This window comes from Parambassis ranga, chromosome 6 (assembly GCF_900634625.1).
Source record: "Parambassis ranga chromosome 6, fParRan2.1, whole genome shotgun sequence".
NCBI lineage: Eukaryota > Metazoa > Chordata > Actinopteri > Ambassidae > Parambassis > Parambassis ranga.
The window spans coordinates 10,509,145-10,532,582 of record NC_041027.1 but is presented as its reverse complement, the minus strand read 5'-3'; the positions used below and the strand labels follow the sequence as shown (position 1 = coordinate 10,532,582).

Here is a 23,438-nt window from a genome sequence, read left to right as displayed (position 1 = left end):
CAGGAGAGCCACCTCCTCAGGACAAGACTCAGAAGTTCACCTTCAACCCAAAGACAGTGGCCATTCCTTTGAGGATAATAATGTCCAAATCCTAGACAGGGAGGACAGATGGTATGAAAGAGGAATCAAAGAAGCCATCTATGTGAAATTGAAAAAAACCCTCTCTAAAGAGAGGAGGAGGGCTGAGGCATCAGCTCTCACCTCTTTACAACTCTGTCCCTTCATCCCTTCCTAGCAGACTTCACACTTCACTGCCTCGATTTAAACTCTTGGAAATGACCGAATAAAGACAAGGACAAGAAGCTGCAGTGAAGAGGGAGGTGGAAAAGGACATAAAGCATTTGATACGTTGTAAATTTCCCCTGTGGGGGACTAATAAAGGATTATCTTATCTTAAGTTGTATGGTAAGAAACGAGGGGAGGTGATGAGGATGGAGAGGATGAGGAAGGAAGTTTTGGGACCAAAGTCCGAGAGGCCAGATTCAGGTGGTTTAAAAATGTTTAGAGGAGGGATTGTGGAAATATTGATGGAAGGATGCTGCTAAAAGAGGACATGAAGTTAGTTGGAAGAGAGAAAGCGATTGGTTGAAACAGACCGGAAACCGGAAAAGAAAATAATTCAGAAAAACTATTCTGCGCATGCGCCCGTAAATCCACGTGAGACATGGCTGAAGTGGTTGAGAAAACAGAAACAGCGTTAGATCGGTCTCAGGTAAAAGTTTCTTTTTTTACTTGAATCCATGTACGCCGTGTCGGCTAATCGAAATTTTGTTTCCATGACAAATTGTTGGTACCATGTACCCACAGCCGCTATTAGCTAACGAGGTAGCATTTTGGCCCGTTCGCTCGCCAGCATGGCTTCTCTGTGAAGCTAGCTAGCTCTCCGGCTCAGCGGTTCCTCGTATACTGGAGGAAGTTATGTTCTCGGTGTTCATCCTAATCTAAATCACTGACTTTGATGTGCTCGACAGGTGAAGAAGGCCATTCAAGCCTTGCAGGCCTTTCTTAAAACCAAAGCCACAGGCGACTCGTTGCTCCTGGACGAGTCTCAGGCCATCAGCCTGCTCTTCACGCTATGGAAGGTTCCTAAACAGCCACAGACCATCCGCATGTGAGTCCTCCACACAGGAGCCAGAAGCTGCCCACCGTGGCTGGTTTCTCAAATCTGAACAGGTGCGATGTCTTACATGTCATCTTGTTCTGTTTCCAGTCCTTTGCCACATGGACAGCGGTCTGACACAGATGAAGTTTGCCTCTTTACCAGAGATGAACCCAACATGACTTCAGAGCAGACCCAGAGGTTCTACAAGAAGCTGCTGGAGGAGAGAGGTGTCAGCAACGTATCAGAGGTACCGTTTGCTTAAACTCTGATCATTCTTGTCCAAACAGCCATGGAGAGGCAAACGGGAAGCTGCGACATCAATCTATAAGTCCAGATGTCGATCGTCTCTACGCAGTGTTAATTTTGGCAGCAATTTCTGATTTAGTTTTTATTTTAGTCTTGTGACTTGAGTTTAGTCACGTTTTAGTCATCAACATTTTTTAACTTTTAGTCTAGTTTTAGTCGACTAAATATCAAATAATTTTACTAAAATTCTATGATATATATTTTTTCATGAAATATTTAAGGTTTGATTGTGCAATAAAAACAGGCACAGCTTTAACTTGTGTTATTTGAAACAAACTCTTTATTTAATTGCTATTACCTTTTCACAAAAGATCCAATGAACAGTGAGCTGCTCTCCCTGAATACACTGTTCAGTCATGACTTTCTTCATGAATACTCCATAACTACAGCAAAATACTTCAGTGACAACTTAGAAACAGTGCACATGCTGTAAAACCATCAGCAGCGGTGTCTTCATTTATAGATTTTGTCACGTGTATCTTTGAGCGGAAGTTAAGATGACTCGTCTGCAAATGTCGCTTCATGTTTATTGTGTTTTTACCGCTGATAGTCGCTCCACACGGTTTGCAAACCGTCTTGTTTGTCTTGACATCAAACGTGTCCGTGTGTCTGTTCTTCTCCTGTGTTGTGTTACCATGCATGAGTACGCCTTCTTCCAGCATCACGGGGTAACATCCTTACCCAGAGAGATCACTTCTGATTGGCTCTCTGTCGCCGTGTCCTCATTCGTCCCTCCCTTCCACAAACAAAATTTGCTCTGATTGGATCTCGTGTCCATCAATAATTTCATCTTGTTTTTATTCGTTGACGAAAGTGTCAATACATTTCGCCTTCGTTTTTGGCACCGTGCGTTAGTTTTTATTTAGTTATCGTCTCATTTTTATCAGCAAAAAAAGGTCGTTAACGAAAACTAATTCGTTAACAAAATTAACACTGTCTCTACGAATGTGACCTAGACGACTGAGAAACTTTATCAACAAACATAAATATATCCTGTTTGTAGGCTAGTAAATCTTTGGTCCTTAAATGTTCTATCTTAAGATCTTCTTTTCACTGAAACATCATTGTGTCTCTGGCAGATCATACCATACAAAGTCCTGAAGACAGAGTACAAACCATATGAAGCCAAACGTCGCCTGCTGGGGAACTTCGACATGTTTCTTTCTGATGACCGTATTCGCCGCCTCCTGCCATCCCAGCTAGGGAGACACTTCTATGACAGAAAGAGGTAAGCGTGTATGCTTTTTGTAGTTGGCTTCCATTCCATAGGACCTGTGTGTGCTCCACCCTACGTGTAGGGAGGAGCTTTTCTGGGATATCATAACATCCGCAGTGACAACAGTACTGATAAAATTCCTTCCAGCATATGCGGAGAATGTGCTGAAATGAAGTTGATGAGCACAGACTCCACCACTAACATATATGTTCTTGTCTCTGTCAGAGAGCCGCTGTCTGTCAACCTGCAGAGTAAACATCTGGCCAGAGACATCCAGGGAGTCATCCAGGGCACCAACATGAAGATTACTAACAAGGGCTGCTGCTGGTGAGATTTACTCTGCAACTATTGTGTCTCGCAAAAAAGAAAAATAACTGAGCATAACTTTTTGTGCAGTACGGTTCACTAGAAGCACCTCACAACAACCCTGTTGATTCTATCTGTTTGATATGGGTTATGCTGGTGCAACAGAGAGTCAATGTAAATCCAGATGGACGTCCTCTATTTATGGAGTCTGTCTCTACAGCTTTGATACACCGATAATGTCAAGTTTGCGTATATATATATAAACTGCTGTAATACTTACTCACATGGCTTCAAAACCTTGCGTTCCAGTATGGCTCGCGTCGGCCACCCCGGCATGACCGCCGACGAGGTGGCAGCAAACATCGAGGCTGCTGTCCAAACAGTGGAAGCCAAACTACGCATGGTGAGATAGCATCTCTTTGTCAGTCACTTGTCACTTGTTATTCATTTCTGATGAGTATAAATAGTCAATATATCACCTTTTTCAGAAAGGACCAGTGATCAAGCTCATCCATGTCAAGAGTCAAACATCAGTGGCTCTGCCCATCTACACTGCAGACCTGAGCCAGCTCAGCGTGCTGAAGAAGAATGGTCTGACTCGCAAAAGCAAGGCAAGTGTCACATGACTGATATGCAGGCCTCATTCAAATATGTAAATTAACCAGCTTGTGAATTTCAGGAAGGGAAGAAAAAGACACAGGAGACTAAGCAAGCAGATACGCCTGCAGATATAGAGGCAGAGGAGAAGAAGAAGACAAAGGTGAAGAAAAATAAGGCACAGATTAAAAAAGAAGAAGAAGAGGAGGAGGAGGAAGAAATCCCACAGCTGGTTCCCATAGAAACACCCATCAAAAAGCCTAAACTGGAGGTCAGTGCTGCTCAGAGCTGCTAGAATATAAAACTTATAAATGCTTTAAGTGGATTCAGAACAGTTCTGTGTTTAATTTAGTAAAGTTCAGATGTTTATGTCTTTTTTTGTGTGTGTGTCCTTGTAGAAACAATTGAAAAAGAAGCCGCTGGAGAAAGCTCCAAAACCTGGAGCGAAGAAAGAAACAAAGGCTCAAAGCAAACTCACCAAGAAAGCTGCAAAGACGGACTCCAAAAAAAGGAGAAAAGTTCCAAAAGTGAAATAATTCTCAGTGAAACAGCCTCTCAGTATGGACATTTCACACTGTTTACAGTACAGTCTGTATAACCAGTTTGTCGGTTTTAACGAACCATCGTCTTTGGTTTCATGTGTCATTGTATTATGACAACATTAGATGCATAAAATGCCAATAAACAGTATATATTCTCATATTACAGGCTACTAGTATTAGATTTTTTGGAGCGATCTTCTTTAATAGAATATTTTGATGATTAAACCAATTGAAAATATGATTGCACCCTAATATTAACATAGGAAATATTTCTTGGGAATAAATATTTGATGATGAACTGTTGAAACAACTTTTTGTTGTACTTATTGCATGTGTTAGCCTTGGGAGTTGTTTGCTTGTGCTGGATGTGCAGCCATCAGATCTGCTTGTATAGCTGCCAGCTGTATCAAGTGACAGGCCTATTGTTAATGGGATTATTCTTTGTCTTGTGCAGCTGCTACTCGCCTGTAATAATGCTACATAAGCACACGTATATCTGATTGATGTGTCTGAGTATATAAAGTACACACGAGCAGATCTGTGTGTTTTTTGACATTTGATTAGTGTGTTTATTTTGCGTGGTGGGGGCGGTTCTGTCTGTTCATACAAGCCCTCCCTCTGCTGTATGGGTGTGGTGGGCCATCTGGAATTACAGCATGTTCATTGGTTACTGGTCTGGAGACAGAGGGATGCATCATACAGACAGTGACTCGGCCATAATACAGATGAAATAGCTCCGACATGTGACTGCTGGGAGGAGGATGCACTCACAATTGATTTCCATATGGACTAAGCAAACAAAGCAGCTCAAGAAGTGCTACTGATGCTCCGGTGCTTCTATTATTCATGCATTAAAGGTTCTCAGCCGGGAGCAACAAAGTGTTCCAACCATGGAAGCAGCTGGAGAAACTTCACCTTCAGATGACTCTGGGAGTCACGGCCTGTATGTAAGCCCGCAGTCTGCAGCTGCAGCAGGACCGAGCTGGTCCGTCTTCCACAAACCCATCATTGTGATGGTGATGGGATTTATAATGTCTGCTGCAGGCGCACTCCTCCTCCTGCTCCAGTGGTCTGGGGTGACTGAAGACTCCCACTCCGTGACCTCGGCCTGCCTGTCTATAGGGGTGATGTTTGTGGCTGTGGGGCTGGTGTGGATCCCCATATTGAAAGAGAAGCACAGGCGGAAGCGCTGCACCCGGGGGCTTGAATAGAAGATAAAAACACTATGTAGTGCAAGTGCTATTTTTCCAGCGATGATGCAATGTTTCCTCTGAAACATCCAGTACTGTCATGCCGGTGTGGTCCTTGCTGATAAGTGCTTGTGTACATTGTACTTTGACCAGTGTCACTGCATGTTGTTTCATGTGTTTCTCTCAGCAAGTGCACCTAAGCTGTCTGCACCTGCTGCTTTGCTTCCACATCTGGACTGAATGTGGTTTGGAAGATCTCCACCTCCAGCATGTCAACATCTGTGCAGGTAGAACCGGTCATGGAGAGGAGGTATGGAGGGGTTGGTCGCTGTGCTTGCTCTTTCTGGTTTGCAGTGGCCCACGACATACTCGGTGTCTTCATCATGATGGTTGGGGTGTTTGGAGGATTGGTCATACATGATTTGTTCATCTATGCCGGGGCCATTGTCATCTTCCTCAGCCTGATCTGGTGGGTGTTCTGGTACTCTGGGAACATCGACGTGCCACCGGAGGAGCTGGAGGATGACGTGGGCCTGATCAAGCTGAAGAATCGTGGACTTAGCCAGGTGGTGAGGCGAGTGTCTGGTCGCCTCTCCAATAGCATCAGGAACTCTTTCAGGAGGAGCAGACCCCCGATATCTGGTACAGATGTGTCACTGTCCACTATCTATGACAGCACCATCACCTCGTCGTCAAAAGGATTTGTGAGGGAGACGTTGTCAGTATGAACTAAAACATACTGTAACAGACTTTAAACAGCACCCAGAGACAATGAGTTTGGTTTTTTTCTTTTGCTTGAATGGATTTTGTGTTTGCTGTGTTATTACAGACCAGTAATGATTACAGCACTGAAATCTTATCCAGATAAGATCCACATGCTTCAATCTGGCTGATAAGATATAAACTTTGCACACAATTACACATAAGTCTTTCCAGTTAAGCCTGTCCCTTTATTTTTGTCGTCAGTCACAGCTGGTTGAATGACACATTTGAATGATCTACCCCCAGGATATTTATAGCAGATTTTGTTTGAAGTGACACCAGTGGAAATGTACTAAACACAACCAGAGAGATAAAGAGTTTACTGTAAAATGCAAACTCTTTTACCAGATGCAGGAATTTAAATGATGTTTTTATTTTGTGAAGGATTCATTAAATATCAAAAATGTCTTCCTTCTTGAATCAAAGTGTTTTTAACTGTGAAGAAAAGTCACTGAAGGCTGCCCATGACCCCGAATACTGACCCAGATGATCCACACTTTTTGGAGGGACGACACTCAAAGACACTGAAGCTCCTCCTTATTCTTAAAATTCACAATATGTATGTATTATTTTGCATTTCCAAGCCTCACATAAACACCAGTCTTTAGTCAACACAGTCTTCAAGCCTCCTCAACATACTGTAAATATTCAAGATGTAGAAGAATGAAAGATCAAATAGATTTATTTAAAGCCTATTTCAATTCAGACTTGTCAAACAGAGTGCACTTGTTTATTCATGGATACCAAAACATGCCATGCTTATTATTTCTGTTCTGTTCTGTAATGCAAATGTTATTTGTTCCTCATAGTTTGTAGGCATTTTAATATTTCTGTAGTTGATTTTCAGTGTACAACCATATTTTTACTTAAACACCGTCAGAATTATAATATAATGTTAATAATGTTTAAAATAATTATTGTATTAGTAAATAAAAGTCTTGCATTCATCTTCAAATGCTTCTTTTTGTAGTTTATAAGGTTCCTTACATAAGGACTACAACTCCCACTCCCGCGGTGTTGTCATATGACAGCTGTGTGTTTGGTCATGTGACCTTGGAAGCGCTCTGCCAGCGCTCCGTTTCGCTTTTTTCGCAGTGTCACAGGCTCCAAACTGAAAACACTCAGTTTCTCTCCAAACCAGGTGCTTTAAAGGGGTCTGAAGTAAGACTCAGGCTTCTGCTCGGTGCAGTTTATGTGCTCACCAGGCCGCGTACAGTATCAGACCGTGACAGGGTCACAGCCACAGCTGCTACCCGGCAGGCCTCGCTGTTTACCGAGCGAGCATCAGTCCTTCACGCCGCCGCTGGGAAGGGGTGCGGTGCGGCCACAGAGGCAGCATGGTCCCGGCGCATCGGTAACCTTCTGCCGTTTGTGATTCGAGGCTACAGACAGTGATGTAATGGATCGGTGTTGAAGAGTCTAGCTTGGATGTCACAGCTGTCAGAGTTTGGCTGTCAGAATGAACGGTAAGGTTTGTTTTAATGCTTTTAGTTTACATAAAAGCAGGATGCAGAAATTGATACAGAGAGGCAGGCTAAATGCAGCAAGACCTCCACTGTCAGTGTCCAAACAGTGGTCTGTCTGCTTACAGTGGACTCATAGGTGTAACCTGTTTTGGATTTGTTGACAAGGCTTATTGGAAGCAGCATTGAAGCCAAAGAAATGTACTTATGACCAGCCAGATGTCTTCAGGCTTCATTAGCAGACGTTGTTTGTGTCTTACCCTCTGCAGGCACTCAGCAGACTGATACTAAGAGGCAGCACCTCCTGGAGAGGCTGCTGGATGCTGTCAAACAGGTGAGCTTTGTGAGAAAACTGATAATTGTGCATCGCTAGGCAACATTTGTCATGTTTTGCTTCCTTTAATAGAGCAGAGGAAGTAAAACTAAGCTCCGGCTACAGTTTTTTTAGATGCTGATCTTCTGTGGAATTGAGATGCATGGATGGCACAAAAATAAAAAACACTACAAGATGTGGTTAGATGTGATCCCACACACAGATTATACCAAAGCTTGAGTTGTGTACAGACACATTTATCATCCCCAGAAAAACAAAGCCACAAGCCTTCCATTAACACTGGCCGTGCTTCTCCAAACCTCTAACAGCTGATCATAATGCAGCAGAGATGCTGTCAGTGAGCTCTTAGTACTCTCAGATCATGTTTGTGTTAAACCCATTCAGTTATTATCATTCCCCTCATATCTCCTTAGTGCCAAATCCGCTTTGGAGGAAGAAAGGAGATCGCCACGGACTCAGACAGCAGGTAAGAGAAGCTAAATGTCACCAAGACCTGTATCCCCCCCACCCTCCTCATTGTGTTTATGTGGCAGAGGAGACGTGGTTAGTTTTAGCTGTGCACTTCCACTTTCACCCATGTGCTGCTTGCCTTGCAGTCAGGTACTTTTTCTGCAGCTTGACAGCTTCACTTACTTCAATATAAAATTACTTAAAAACAAATGCTGTAGGTAGGAGAGTGCTTCTTGGCAACATGTACGTACACTCATTGTTTCTTTAGAGCTTCCTGCAGAAAGAAGACATGTGATCACACTTTTATACCTTGTGCTGTTGGGCACTAGTTTTTGAACCTTGCCTTTTAGGCAATATTAAAGTTCATAAAGTGTTTCTTAGTGACCTTTTAAATGATAAAATTGTGCAGCATATGAGAGGTGATTAATAAGTTTGTGGCCTGGGATGGAATGAAATCAGTTAAATGCTTGTGCCTGGTAATTCTGACTAAAAGGACTACATGTCTGGTCTACCTAAGACTCAGGGGAAAAATAATCAGGACACAGACTTTTCAATCATACTCAGAGAACATAGGGTTCACAACATTGCACTCACCCCCCGCCTCAACTGTTTATGTCCCTGCAGGGTGATCTGTCTGTGTGCCCAGTTTGAAGCGGTGCTGCAGCATGGTCTGAGGAAGAGCAGAGGTCTGGCCCTGACCGCTGCTGCTCTGAAGCAGGCTGCGGGCTTCAGCAGCAAGACGGAAGGAGGTACAGCGGTTACCTGTGTGTTTGATGTATAGTCTGTTAATCCCAAAGGTTCAAATCAGAGCGATTAGTTAAGAAAATGTAAGTGGGAAGTTTCAAACTGCAGGATGTCCACATGCACACAGCAGCCAGGCTACATGTGGAGGAAAGTACCTGCTTCCCTGTTCTGTGCTGTGTCCGTCTTTGACTGCGTGTCTGTTTCGGTCTGCGCTGAGCAGCTGCTGCGACTTTGTTCCCACACACAGTAAATGAGAGGTACTGGATAATACAAGGTAGTCCATCATTAGAAATGCATGAGGTGTAATCAAGCTAACAAAAGTTTCTTTTATGTTGCAGTCAAGCTGTAGCCATGAAAACATGTTTTAGAATCTTTGTCATTGAGCCTTTATATGTTTCTAATGTGTCTCATTTAAGCAGTGTTTGACTATTAATCCTAAATAGAGGAGCTGGCCATGACTGTAATGGCTGCCTCTGCATAACCATTAGCATATCTGACATTTTCTCATATTTCACAGTCACTTAGAAGACAGGATTGTGGCTGAACAGTGGGATTTGGAACTCTCTAATGAAGCACAGCCCTCTGACAAAGCTAGAAATAGCAGCCATCATTTTAACTCTTTGTTCTGAGCTCGTATTTGGTGATTCAGAAAAACACTGCATTCAAAATTTATTTGTCATAAAAACAATTAGTTATATGGACCTAATTCTTTCATCTTTATCTCCCCTTTGGTTGCACCTCGTGCCCTACTAGAGTTGACGTTCTGGTTCTACGTGAAGGAGCATCTGAACCGCCACGAGCTTCAGAGGTTCTACTCCCTGCGCCACATCTCCTCAGAGCTGGGTCGGGGCCGCGCTTGGCTGCGCTGCTCCCTCAACGAGCACTCGCTGGAACGCTACCTGCACACGCTGCTGGCTGACCGCTCACGCCTGGGGTGTGGATTCTTTTAGTTAAATCACGTGTACTACTTGAGTGACTTGAGTAGAGATTCATGTGGTTCCTCTCTCCTCCTCCATTGTCTAGAACTTTCTATGAAGACTGGGCTTTTATTCTTGATGAAGAGCGAGCCAGTATGCTTCCCACCATGGCTGCAGGTCAGTTTGTGTTTCAATGCAACTACCATATCATAATTAGCATAAATATTATGGGATAATGTGGTTAACTATCCTTAAATGGGCACCATGTGATTTTTTTTTTAATGTTCTGGTGTTCTTATGCTTCACATTTAATTTCCATAAGATTACTTCACGCTGCTTTAAAGAGAGTAGATGAACGGACTTTGCAAGCACAGCTGGTTTAACTGAGAATATGTCTTAATGGCTGTGCACTTACTGTTCAACTATTGATGAGCGCAACTTGGATGAACACAAACCCTGAAATATTAAGGGTGTATACCACTGATCTTATGCCAGAGCTTTTCATATGCAGGCAGAGAGCTTAAGTTCATCTCAGTTTGCCCTCACACACTGTGTGTGTGTGTGTGTGTGGGCCTGGAAATGCTTACCAAGCGCCTGCTGAACTTTTAAGAGCTTCATGTGATTTAACAGGCCTGTTGTGTAATGAATAACATCTTGCCTCGTTCTCTCTCCCTCTTTCTGCTGAGCTCAGGTTTGAACTCTATTCTCTTTGCCATCAACATTGACAACAGTGACCTGAACGGCGGGGTAACGAGAGGAGGAGGCTCCTCTGTTTCGCACCTCCTCAAGGAGTCCACGCAGGGCATTGGCAGCCTGTTGAAGGAGTCGACTCAGGGGGTGAGCAGCCTCCTGCGAGAGATCAGCACCGCCACTGCTGTGGTTTCTGGCTTCACCCCCAGAGCAGATGGAGCCTCAGACCCACTACCTGTCCTGCCACGCAGCACCTCAGCTGGTACGAAACACGATGTTTACACATGTGGCCGTATTTCTGTATAGATACATATACCTTGAACACAGAAACAAAATGATTTCCCAAAGCTCTAAGTTTACATTTGGGATATTTGTAGTTCTTAGATTCTTTAGTCTGCCTTGGGAGGGGTGGAGATGTGTATAGTTGAGATCACTGCGGCACACTGAGACTGATGGTGCATCACAATAACAAGCACAAACACCGAATCATCAGCTTGTGCTTTCATAATGGATGCACAGCTAGTACAAATCTTCTGTAGGGCCTCTGTAGTGTTGCTGAAATCTCCCACGAAGTCAGCCAGCCTGTTTGACCTCCTTCAGCTGTCCACTCCCATCAGGGGAAAACTCGCCATTTCCCCCTCCATATGTTCTGCTTCTTCAGTGGGACTAACAAGCTTTTAACTTCTTAACTGTCTGCTGCTAAAACTTTCTGCTGAAATGAATGTAAATGAAATTCTCTCCTCAAAGTTGCAATGCCCATTCAGATTATTCACTAGGAGAATGTGCAGCCTGGCTGTGAGAGGGCAGAGACTGGATTTTTTTTATAGATAGATGATACGTACTTAACAGTCAGCATTATTCAGTCATGGCAGAATAATTTCATTAATTGTAGATAATGATAGCCCTACGACGCTCTGCCCCTGGGGACTGTTCTGATCTGCGCTTTTAGACAGAAGGCAGAAAAACACTAGCGCTAAACGTTGCTGTGTGGAGTTTGTCCTGATAGGTGAAAGCTATTGATTTCATTTTTACTGATAATTCAAGGTTATGATTGAGCTTTCTGTCCCATCTTTCTCCACCTAGACTCAGGGCTGAGGAAGGAGCGGCGGAGGAAAAAGAAGATCACCAACATCATCTCCTTTGATGATGATCTGGACGGAGGAGCGGAGGACGAGGAGGAGGGCGAGGAGGACTCCCAGAAGACTGGCCTAATGAGGAAGAGTCACACTGCCCCTGCTCAGAGCAGCGTGGAGGAAGGCATAGACCCTCTGGAGCCAACCTTTTCGGAGTCGCCCTCTCAGAATGGCCTGTCTGAGCCGGGTATAGTCAGCTGGGTGGGGTCCCCACATCCCTGCCGCACGCCTGCCATAACGACACCCCCTCTGCCTGACAGTAAGAGTATAGACAACGAGGAGGAGGAGGAAGAGGAGGAGATGTACAAACCCAGAGCACAAACCCAGGAGGAAGAGATGCTCACATCTGATCAGTGAGTGAGATGGCATCAGGTCAATGTCATTAGAAACAAAACACACAGAGATTCATACATGTTCAGGGTAGCATGCTTCCTAAGCACATGTAATTTATAGTCTAGAAAGGTCTTTCAGGTCCAGCTATCACCGAGGTGTGTCTCTATTTTTAGGGTGGTGGTGGGCAGTCTGTCCAGTGTATCCACATGGAGCCCCTTGCAGGCCATGGCGGAGAACAGCAGCTCTGACATCCTCATTCCCCTGAACCCTGCAGACTCTCAGCCAGGTAGTGAAGCAGTCTCACACACACTAGCCACACTAAAACACTTCCTGATTCCCTGGTATTTAAACATTTCCTCCTTGTACCACAGACCTTTTATTTTACTGAAAGCAGCTGCTAATGCCTTAAGTAGCTCTTAGATGAAATGTGGGGACTTTCTGCAGGCCTGCGCCTTCACTTTCACTTTTATTTTGTCTCAGTGAGCTCTGTGGAGGACACGGCTGCGTTTCCTGTTCAGTGCGAGTCAAACTGTGAGAGCAGCAGATCACAGCTGACGTTCAAGTAAGCTACAGCCTGTTTTTGTGTGAATGCTAAATATTTTCACAGGCCAGCTCTTTGCGATGTTGTTATGCAGCTGAGCAACATAAATGAGGGTGAAATCATTCACCGGATTCTTCTGATCATATGTTTCAGTATGGAGTCCAGTCCACCGATGCAATCTGCTCCACTCTCCAGCATGCTGCCAACATCTGGTCTGCCAGAGTCCATGACAGTGGGTGAGTGTTTCTCCTTTTTTTTTTTTTTTCCATCTGTCTGTCTCTTACAGCTTCCAGCTCCCTCCTGCTCTTCTAGTTCTGTGTGTTCCCAAACCTGTTTTGTGGTTGTGAATCATCACGATTATGGGAGCCAGCGGCATTCAGACAACTAAACAGTCTTTTCACAGGAGTCAGTCATTCTCTGTAAAGGAAAAAAACAACAAGGTCTGAACATGCTGTATCCAAAAACTGGATTTTATATGTCATGGCTCACTGGAGTTAACCATAGAAGATAACCATCTTTTACTTAGGAATGCTCACATTGATAAGAGGATCTGTACAGTCATGCAGTCAAAACATTATGATCATCTGCCAACCATCAGTGGTCTATGACAGCCCTCTATACCCTTCTATCGGAACCATCAGTACCTTTTTCAGAAATCTGATGCTACAGAATCTTGTCTGTGGGATTGGATTAGACACCCATGGCTCTGTTGACAGGTCACCACTTGTCCTTGCTTGGACCACTTTTGATATGCGCTGCAGAGCCCACAAGGGTCGCAGGATTGGAGATACTTTGATCCAGTCTTTCAGCCTCTATGCAAAGTCTTCTGCTGCCCATTTTCTTGTTTGTCTTTTCACCTTCCAGTGATCATAATGTTATGGTTAATAGGTGTATGTTAGAATTTTTGGAGCACTGAAGCTGAGTAAGTAAAGGCCCAATACAGCATCAGTCACTGCAGATAAAATCTCTTAACTTCCTTTATAGCGCTGAGGATAAATTAGAAGTGAAGTGTTCATCTGCGTCTGAAGGACACATCTTTGGATACAGTGACAAAATGTCTTTGGTGGTTATAAATCCAGATAAAGCACAGCTGTTGTCTGCAGCAAATCAAACCTTGTTGTTTTTCTTTGCCGATAAAGTCATCTCTTTGTCCTGTGCCAGCATGAAATGATCCACCAGGTGGCACTGTTGGTCCAGTGTACATGTATCATCGCTTATGCCTTTGTGTGTGTTTGTGAGGATTTATGTTTGTAAAAAAAGTGTAAGTGTATTAATGCCTGAAATGTACATCAGATTTCAGGTGTGGATAAAAAAAGCCCAAACTCTATGAGAATTTTTTGTGTGACCTAGATGCCGTGCACACTTTTTTGCTCTTTTCTGGAGTGTGGCCGCTGTTCTGCTCAGTGCCCCAGAGCTAATCAGGAGCTTAGACCTTTGGACACATTTGATTTTGGGGATTTTGTGTGTGAGCAAGAAAAAGAATATAGATGGAGAGCCAGGGGAGTGTGAGCAGGACCGCTCTTAAAAGCACCGGGTCCATGCTGTCGTCCACTCTATTAGCTCTTGGAAAGAAGAGGTCACAGGGCCAAACGGGGAGAGATGGTGATCTAAAAATCACTGTTGCAGAGCCTGAGAAAGTAGTGTGTACAGTGCAGAGCTCCACAAGGTGGCAAAGCATGTAAAACATCACATTAGACAGATGTTACTCCGTTTCCTTTGTTGCTTTTGCTTCCTCCACCTGCTCACTGGCAAACCACAGAAGAAGAAATGGCAGAATGAAGGAAATACTTTAAATACAACATCACGGATTGATTATGCACCCATTCTTTTCAGTGATCTTACTAATTCTCATCTTTTTTTATCTTAATCAAGGTTAAAGGTACATTCCACCAAATTCTTTCCTGACATTTAGTGTACTCAAAAATGAGAATCTGAGCCTGCACACAGAAAGTCAGAATGGAACCAGGAACCTTCTTGCTGTGAGGGGTTAAATTCCTCCCAGTTTTCCATGTTCAGTGCTAAATTGCTCTTTGATTAGGATGGTAATCAAAATCAGCAGTTGGTTGGCTGATTTGGTGATAAAAAGCAGTAATAAAAGTAAATAGAAAGAAAAATCTCAGTGTGTGTGTGTGCATAGGAAGAGTAAAAAGCTTCATAACATGCTCTGTTTTAAGTTAAGTGTGTAAGAAACTGTGCAGTTTGAGCCATTCATCAATGATGTTCATGCAGATCTGATAGCAGTACATTGATTGGAGAGCACGGAGTCTATAATTCACACTGCACCTTGATTACATGGCCTAGCCCTCTGCTAATGCATCTATTATTACAACGATTGAGCAAAAGGCGTACACTCAACACACACAGGCACGCACACACACACACACACTTTCTTCCCTTGAAAGGTGGCTCTTACACTACGGTGCATGCATATGTATTTCCACACACTTGTGCTGTAATTTGTCCACGTCCCCCTGTGAGGACGGAGGGGCGTCTGGCTCTGCCAGAGTCCCTAATGGCTTGTCTGTGGCACCCGCTGTGAACGCGTGGTCGGACCAAAGGTCACATTTATTTCTGGCCTGCTGATGTGGAGAATGGAGCTGTAGAGATAATAGACTTCCTCTTTTCTCCTCTCTGTTGTGCTCTTCATCACAGTCCTCATCCCCCCCCCCCCCACACACACACACACACACACACACACACAACAAGGCACTTAGCTCGGGGCAGGAGGAGACCTACTTGTGTCTGTGGCTATATCGACACCCTACATTAATTATGAAAATAGAGTTGTGGCCTCTGTGTGTGTGTGCATGTGTGTGAATGGTGGATTGCAAAGTGCTGGGTAGATTAATTCCTTGTCTCATGCTTGTTATTTTTGGAAGTTAGGGGCTTTGAAAGCTTCATGTGCACCTCCAAGTGTAACTATGGAGACGAGTCACTGTACTCACCACACAGCCCGGCCCAAATCTGTCCTCAACATCATGATGGAGATTAACATCACCCAGCAGCTGACTGCTAGCAGACTTCGGCTGTGTTGCTGATACAGTCGGCTGACTGGTGCGTTAAGCTGGAGAAAGATACTCTAAATTTTCAGGCACACATACGACTCCCAGTGCTGCAACATCTGCATCAGGGGAATTATCATTAGGAAGCTATCCGTCACTTTAATTTGTTTCTCCTTATCCTTGTGAGGAACTGAAGGACCGTTCGTGCCATTTTATAAACAGGCAGAATATTATTCAACACTACTTTTATCGAAGTAAATATATCATACAATATTTCCTGGTCAGTGGTTAAGCTTGCTCTATGGAAGATGAATGAAGATGGCGGTGTGTATGGTGGGTCTTGTTGTTGCCATGTTAGCAGTGCCTGACGTAGATCCACGTAGATCACTAAGGTGGAGCTCGATTGAAGCTGAGGTGGGACAGCCTCCACCTGTCGCTTCATGTGGCCGGACTCTTTATTGTCCTTACCTTTAAGCCTTCTTCTAGATGGGTAATTACATCTAGCTAATGTCACATTGGCCTTCTGGGAACTGCAGTTTTCTTGCCACATTGGCCTAGATTGTAATTGATTTGTGGATATCTTGATTGATTTTCCTACCTTTTACATACATTCAGAATCTGAATCTGAATCTTTCCCACACGTTTTATTGAAGCACTCGTGTCAGGATGGAGAAGCAAACACAAAATTTTAGTATCATTTGATGCCAAAACTGTGCATACATGTTTAATTAAGGTCATATGGGTGAATGTATGAGGGTGCGCTCTCTTCAGTTACTTCTTAGCTGCTGGTTCTTTTATCCTGCTGACAGATGTGTTAGTGCAAATTGAAGCCACAGAGACCTTTACTTTGTGTTTCTGCTGTATTGTGTGGACAAAAAAAGGGGCACGTCGGTTCTGCAGATTCTGACAATCATTTAAGTAGCACAAAGGCGATATTACTATAATTCATCATGGCTGTAATTCAGCGGTAATTCTTCGGTTGCTGTAATGGCTAAGTTTGCTTTAAAGTTTTCTTGATCGAAAGTTGAATGCAAATGGTAGCTGGTGCCCCCCCCCCCTCCCTGTATTTATCTTAGATTAGTTTCTGTCTTCAAAGTTTCATAGTAGCTTCCAAAGAAGTGTGTTTTATTGTGGCAATAAAAGTGCTGCTCTTAGATAGATATCATTCTGTATAACTGCTGTCAGATGGAGAAAAAAATCAAACCTGATTTTATCAAAGCAGTTCATCTTTGGGATGGAACAGAAACGTAGCATTAATCCGGCAGGCGTGCATTGTGGGATGCTGTTATTTCTACACTTTGAAAAGTGTTGGTTATTAGTTTATGCTTATTGCTGTGTGTAGTGTGTGTGTTTTATGTATTTATAATAGTCTGTCTGTCTCTCTGTCCTCTGCAGTGGAGCTGCGTCAGGCCATCGTAGCCATGATGAACAGGAAAGACGAGCTGGAGGAGCAAAACACGTACGTTGTGATGAATTCTCCTTAACACACTCACACACACAAACACACACTTGTACAGTTATTTATGGGTGGACACCAAATAGCCATTAGAAAGAGTCTAAAAAAATGAGCCAAAAATGTCCTCACTTCCCTGGTCTAACACTAACAAGTTCTCATAAAGATAGCTGGACTTTGACACACACACATACACACACACACACTTTGTGAACCAGCGTTTAAATAAAATGCAGCATCATGTTAATATACCTATGTGGCTCTTCATAATTAATGTGACTCTTCTGCCAAGCAATATTTAGATTTTTGTGATAAACTTGAGGTATTACATTAACGAGGGTTCAGTCACAGATGTGGGTTGATTAAGTGTTTTATGTAAGAGCTAAATGTGATTCATTCACTGGGTTATTACAGCAATTAAAGAGGCATCATGATGTTTATCTCATCTGCTGTTTATGAAAACAACATTACCAGAATGTTAACATTTAGTCTAAATGTCAGGGATTATGTCTGCGGAGGATAAGAGGCGTCACCTGATTTGTTTTCATATACAAACATGAAACATGCATGCTTCTTCTGACAGGTCTCTGCGCAGTCTGCTGGATGGTGAGATGGAGCACTCGGCAGGCCTGAGGCAGGAAACTGATCAGCTGAAGAAGAAGCTGGCAGAGCTGGAGGAGAGACACTCAGCCAAGGTCCAAGCGCTGGCCAGGTAAGACATGATGTGTGCAGAGTTGTATTAACACACTGTGGAGGAATGAAGCGGCGTTTGCCAACGTTTGTAAGTAGAACCTGAAACATCTGGTCAGTTTAGGGTTCTAACAAAGGAGGGCTATGTATCTGACAAGAAGCGGCATGTTTACATCTTGGCTAAATGTTTGATTTTATGGGAAAAAACAGAAATAGCAGAACTTCTGTGCACAGAAATTAGACCCTCAAACGTCTTTGTCGGCAGGTTTTTTTCCACGCATGTTGTTTTTATGCTTTTGTGTAGTGGAATTAGCACATTACGATGTGTCTTTAAGTGTTCTAATATTTCATTTGTGGCTTGTATCTTCTCTTATCTGCAGATTTCATCTTTTCATCCACAGAAAAAAATATATAAAACATCCAGTAAAGATGTTACATAACCACAAATTATAACCCATGCAAATGTATTTCAATCACTCAGATGTTTTCTTTGTGTAGACTATATATTTTATTCCATCAGTTCGACCTTGCTAGGCTCCATATATGTGCTTTTAGTTTGAAAAAGTTGTGCGGTTGTTGTTTCAAAGTGGGCAGAATGGAGGATAAACGGCCCTTATATATAAATAATGGCATTTTTTCTTGTTTTGTGGCACATTTAATTGCCTTCCAGTTCATTTAAACACACACAGGTGCTGCTGCTGATGTGACAATAAATACACATTTTTATGTATGTGTTATTTGTCACATTTATCTGTGAATTCAAACAAATAAAAAAAAAGTTTTCAGTGCAAAAAGTAAACATTGGTTAAAAGCTGTAACAGCCCAGAGGACCTCCATGCCTGTGATTAAAGCTGCCTTGTTGCTCCTGATTGTGCTGCGCTGTGCCTCATACCTACAGTCGCTGTGTCGCTGTTGTACACGTAATCACTGTAATTACCACAACACCACCTAATGGCATGAGTCTGACAGGAAAAGGAACTTTAATTGTGACAAGTTTCTACATCCATTTTGGTCCACTCATGTTTGGAGAATAACAACAAGAAACTTTCCCCCCATTTAGGCTCATTGTGTTACATTTCCTTCCCTAAATCATAAACACACACACACACACAGTTTTATCCACATAATTGACCACCTGCAGTTTTCCTGAAAGTGAACTGCGTCACATCGGCATCTACAGCATATTGGCTGTGTGCCTCAAGTCTTCAGTCGAGCTCTGCCCTTTAAATAGACGATTAGTCATCCTTGAGCAGTCTAAACAGAAAGCCCCAGCAAGTCTGTGCTCAGATATTAGCCTCCTACAGTAAAGTCAAGCCACCAGCTAGGATTGATCGAGTGACTCACGTTAAGTGTGTAGCGACTGCTAAAGCTGATGGGTTTGTTGTTGGGAGAGGACGTTGCAGCAGCTGATGGGGGTGATGATTTTCCTTAATGGAGTGTAAGAGAGCCTGCAAGGAACAAACGGATGGCCTCCATATCCAAGTGACTGTGACATACATTAGCATGTGCGTTCCCCTCACACACTCAAGACAAACAAAACCAACTCTATAGTCTGCTGCTAAATCTCAAGTGCTGCTTCTCCTTCTCAGCCAAATCTGTCTCGATCAATAGCGGCTATAAATACCACTGAAGGAGCAGCTAGCCACTGAATGAGGGCTGGAAGCTGTCAGTATCATTCAGTGAAAGAGGCTACTGGCAACCGTTGCTATGTATCCCACAATTCTTAGTGATTACTGGGCTAAGGGTGAATCGGGTGTCAGTCCAGGCGCTCAAACAGTCAGCACTTGAAAGGGGAGTCAGATTGACCGACAGCTATCTGAAGTATTTTTGCTGCTGTTGAGGTAATTGAGACATATTATTTAAACTTTGCTGCCTGCAGTAATGTTCAGGTTAAAAATCTGTGGCACCAGATGGCCACACTGTTTGAAGAAGACGCCGCCAGTCATCTGCTTATTTTAGGGCTTCTCCCAGATACTACTTTTATAGTAGAGCAGCTCCCAAACCCTAGGAAGTGGCATGCATTCAGAAGGCGTCCTTCTGTGTGTGTGTGTGTCTTCAGCCTGGATGTATACGGGGGTGGCGGAGGATGAGCGAGCCACCATAGTTAGATCCCTGCTGACGTAGACTCCAACAGAGGGGAGTGGGCTTAAACGAACCGCCGCTGCTGCTGCTCACTTACCGACTTACTCACACATAAACTCAGACATGCAACAGGACCTTTTACTCACACAGCCCTCCAAATATAACACGAAACTATAAGACCTTCACTCACACGGTGACACATAGCAGCCCACATCCTCACTAGCAACTTCCCTCAGGCTGCACATGTAACAATCCTCACGTGTGGTTCAACGCACCAGCAGTGGATTTCCTGTTAATCAGACCAATCAGATGCATTCTCTATCTTAACTCATACACTTATGTACTATGAAAGCATCAAATGGACGTTTAATGCTCAAGCTATCCTCCAGAGTTTTTAACTGTGATAATAAGATGCACAAGGCGTGATAGAAATTATGCAAACGCAAGGATAGGGCAAGTTATGAAGCGTTACGTTTCAATGTAATGTTTAAAAGTTAGTACCCACACTTTTAATTCTTATGTAAAAAAACATGATAAAAATCATCCGATCATAGCGGGTCTTGGTATCAGGTAGATACATCTTCAAACAACAACATAGAACGTTTTTCACTGTGCATCAAAAATGACGCCAAAGCAAATTGCTTACTGCTTCCATAGGATTTCTTTTAGTGAGCTGCAGCAGGTGCTGCTGATCATCAGCCATTGATGTACTGATCATCAGCAGCAGGTGCTGCTGATCATCAGCCATTGATGAACTGATCATGACGTGTCAGAGAAGCAATTGTTAGATTATTTTCTATTTAGTTTTATTACTGAGCTTGCTAAATCTCCAGTGCGCAGTGCGTAAGAACTATTTTGATAATTTTCTTCTTCCCTTCAAATTTGAATATAAAGCATCATGTCATCTATGTGCCCCCACATTTCACTCCTAATAGTAACTGACATTAAGTCATTAAAAAAAATCACGTTGCTTTAAAAATAGATGTCCAAAACCAAAATGGCCTTTTTTTAAACCCCCCAAACTCATTTCCCCGGAGGTTAACGGGTGAGACGTACGCACACACACAGAAACTCTTGTTCTCCCTTGTTCATTTTGCGTCCCCCCCCCCTCAACCCTCCCTGTTTTTTTAGACATCAGTTGGCAGAGCAGAAAGCAGGCCTCTCGCAGCAGGAAGACGGGAAGGCCGCCAGTCGAGTGGGCTCAGGCCAGGAAATAGTTCCTCGTCACTGGGAGATGCAGGCGTTTGGACAGGCAGACACACACACACACACACAAAAGAAAACGGGAGCAGATGCCTTTTTCTTAGCTGGCAGAGCTGCTTTTCTACAGACAGTCTGGTGTGGCTGTTCTAGAAAGTGGCTCTGAAGTTTGCATAGTTTATTTGTTGGGTGTGTTTAGGCTGTGCTGTTTTTTTGTTCTTTGGGGGATGTCAATTATGTCACACTGGCCTGGAGTGTTAGGGATGAGGAGGAGGAGGAGGGGGGGGTCTTCTTCTTTCAGCACTGAAGTTTTAATAACCTGGGCCTGCTCCTCATAGCCTGGATACACACATATATATTTATATATAATGCTTCTCTGAGCCTTTTGAAAATGTGTCACAGGATGTGCATGTGTGCTTCAAGTGATGCTGAGCAGTAAATTACCCTCTGGAGCATTAGCCAACGACTGAACTGTCTCTAAGGGCGTTTGTGCTCCTCTAATTTACTACTCCCAAACAGTGCAGGCCGTACCTGAAGAGCAGCCAATTCAGCAGTGCTTATTGCACATTAAGATGAGTACAGAGCACCAGGATAATAAAGGAAAGGGTGAGGTGGGGGAGGACTACATAAAAAAAAAAAACTCAGCTTAAGTAATTACTGCATAGCTTCAGTTTTAACGTCCCTCCTGAGATTTTGTTTCTTCTTCTTCTTCAGGACGGGATAAAAATGTTCGCTCTCAAACTTTGTTCACCGTTTCTTTAAATGGTTTCATCTCTTATATTTATACACACAACATTTGCAGTTTTCTTTAAACTCTTCTAGAAATCCGTTTCATCCCTCTCATATGGAAGAAGATGACTTCAAGAGTTTTATTACCCAGCGTAGTTAATAGGCTTATCCTCCAAGCACGCATTTACACAAACAATATGTCTACATCAGACCGCTGCTCTTAATGAGAAAGCGGTCCGTCCCATATCAGCCACAAGAAGGAGGCAGTTCTGCAGCAGAGATGCAGACTATGTGACTTTTGACACACTCATTTAAAACTTTACAATCCTCTAAAGACACAGATGAGTACATAAATAATACATTTCTTAGCAGCAGATCTATAAGTAGTGGAGTAGTGGAGTCATGGGGAGGGGTAGTATCGCAAAAACAAGAAAATCCTGCATTTGGAGGTGCAGAGGGTGCACAGTGTATCACCCTCCAGGTTGTGTTTTATCAGTCTGCCCTGAAATTGGATTTGAAATGTATTGTGCTGTTGGAGTGATATTTCCTGTAACCTACAGGACACAGACTGGTTTACATGATTATTAGGCAGCTATGTGCATTTCCCCCAAATTTCCCTTAAGCCCTGCATATGTTCTGCAGCTTTTAAATCAGGATATCGCTCTGCATCATCTGGTGTCATGATCTTTATCTGTATACTGGCAATATAAATATATATATCTATATATATATATATATCTATAGACAACACCTCCCTCTGAGATCAGAACACACTGTCTTGTAATCATATCCATATTGGATTTATTCAGACAAGATTTTACTGCACATGGTACAAGTTGTATTATATATGACTTTAGTCTCCACTTGCCAGGATTTGACTTGAATGTACATTAATGTTTAGAATTTATTAGGTTTTATTTTATATTTTTTATTTTTTATTTTTTACGCTCACTACTTTACCTTATTAGTATTTCTGTCTTTTTTGAGTATCCATGGAGCACCTGGAACGAAAACAATTTCCCCCCGGGGATCAATAAAGTATTTCTGATTCTGATTCTGATTCTGATATATATATATATATATATATATATATATATATATATATAGATATATACAGTTTGTAAACCTGAATTTAGTCCCCCAAAAATCTTGACCTAGCTAGAATAAACTGTAATTCTTGTGTTTGTATTATGGCATGAAGCATGCCGGTTGTATCAAAATATCAAAATGATCAATGACTCGACTTCAGGCCCGGTGTAACCTGACACAGAAAGTCAATTTCAAGCACAGACACATTCTGTGTTGTTTATTCAGAGAATCATTTATTTACAACAGAGAAAATGTGCTCAATGATTTTTTTTCCAAAGAACAGACAAAAGTGTTCCTGAAAAGAAGTTGGAAATCAATATCTGTTGGAAGCCTGTTGTGTTAGAGGAAGTTTAAAAACTCCAAAGTGATGGCTGCTGTGGTCTGTTTCTTGAACCTTAGGAACATGAAAATGATATAAAAAGATACAAATGCCAGGAAGTATTTGACTTGTATTGGAACACATGTAGCAGAAACAGAGAAGGTGTAATTAACAGCACTAATGAAGTATGTAAGTAAGTAAGACCTCTTTAATGTTGCTTTTGTCTTGTTTGTCTTTAACAGCTCCTG

General features: G+C 42.8%; 3 protein-coding genes and 1 non-coding gene across 6 annotated transcripts in view; all 4 read left to right on the top strand.

Moving 5' to 3' along the window:
* The first annotated feature begins 569 nt into the window (after positions 1 to 569).
* rsl1d1 (ribosomal L1 domain containing 1) lies at positions 570 to 4,367 on the top strand. The gene is made up of 9 exons (XM_028408030.1): positions 570 to 712; positions 972 to 1,111; positions 1,211 to 1,349; positions 2,488 to 2,636; positions 2,850 to 2,951; positions 3,240 to 3,333; positions 3,419 to 3,541; positions 3,610 to 3,798; positions 3,926 to 4,367. Exons 1-9 carry the CDS (start codon positions 665 to 667, stop codon positions 4,061 to 4,063), a joined length of 1,122 nt encoding a protein of 373 aa, XP_028263831.1. The 5' UTR covers positions 570 to 664; the 3' UTR covers positions 4,064 to 4,367.
* Positions 3,036 to 3,163, top strand: LOC114437893 (small nucleolar RNA SNORA55). Its single transcript, XR_003670945.1, has one exon. It is a non-coding gene; the product is annotated as a small nucleolar RNA SNORA55 (small nucleolar RNA).
* A 1,056-nt stretch (positions 4,368 to 5,423) lies between the features above and the next one.
* Positions 5,424 to 11,014, top strand: LOC114437092 (transmembrane protein 238-like). The gene is made up of 2 exons (XM_028407502.1): positions 5,424 to 6,896; positions 11,004 to 11,014. The coding sequence occupies exon 1, from the start codon at positions 5,529 to 5,531 to the stop codon at positions 5,985 to 5,987; it is 459 nt and encodes a 152-aa protein (XP_028263303.1). The 5' UTR covers positions 5,424 to 5,528; the 3' UTR covers positions 5,988 to 6,896; positions 11,004 to 11,014.
* snx29 (sorting nexin 29) overlaps positions 7,069 to 23,438 on the top strand; it is a 50,524-nt gene continuing 34,154 nt past the window's right edge. For all 3 annotated transcript variants that reach the window (XM_028407499.1, XM_028407501.1, XM_028407498.1), the window contains exons 1-13: positions 7,069 to 7,487; positions 7,754 to 7,818; positions 8,232 to 8,284; positions 8,893 to 9,017; positions 9,766 to 9,946; positions 10,036 to 10,106; positions 10,621 to 10,881; positions 11,703 to 12,105; positions 12,259 to 12,371; positions 12,566 to 12,647; positions 12,780 to 12,862; positions 17,024 to 17,087; positions 17,665 to 17,793. In XM_028407499.1, coding sequence (XP_028263300.1) covers positions 7,481 to 7,487; positions 7,754 to 7,818; positions 8,232 to 8,284; positions 8,893 to 9,017; positions 9,766 to 9,946; positions 10,036 to 10,106; positions 10,621 to 10,881; positions 11,703 to 12,105; positions 12,259 to 12,371; positions 12,566 to 12,647; positions 12,780 to 12,862; positions 17,024 to 17,087; positions 17,665 to 17,793 — 1,637 coding nt within the window. In that variant the 5' untranslated portion in view covers positions 7,069 to 7,480. The remainder of the gene's footprint in view (positions 7,488 to 7,753; positions 7,819 to 8,231; positions 8,285 to 8,892; positions 9,018 to 9,765; positions 9,947 to 10,035; positions 10,107 to 10,620; positions 10,882 to 11,702; positions 12,106 to 12,258; positions 12,372 to 12,565; positions 12,648 to 12,779; positions 12,863 to 17,023; positions 17,088 to 17,664; positions 17,794 to 23,438) is intronic.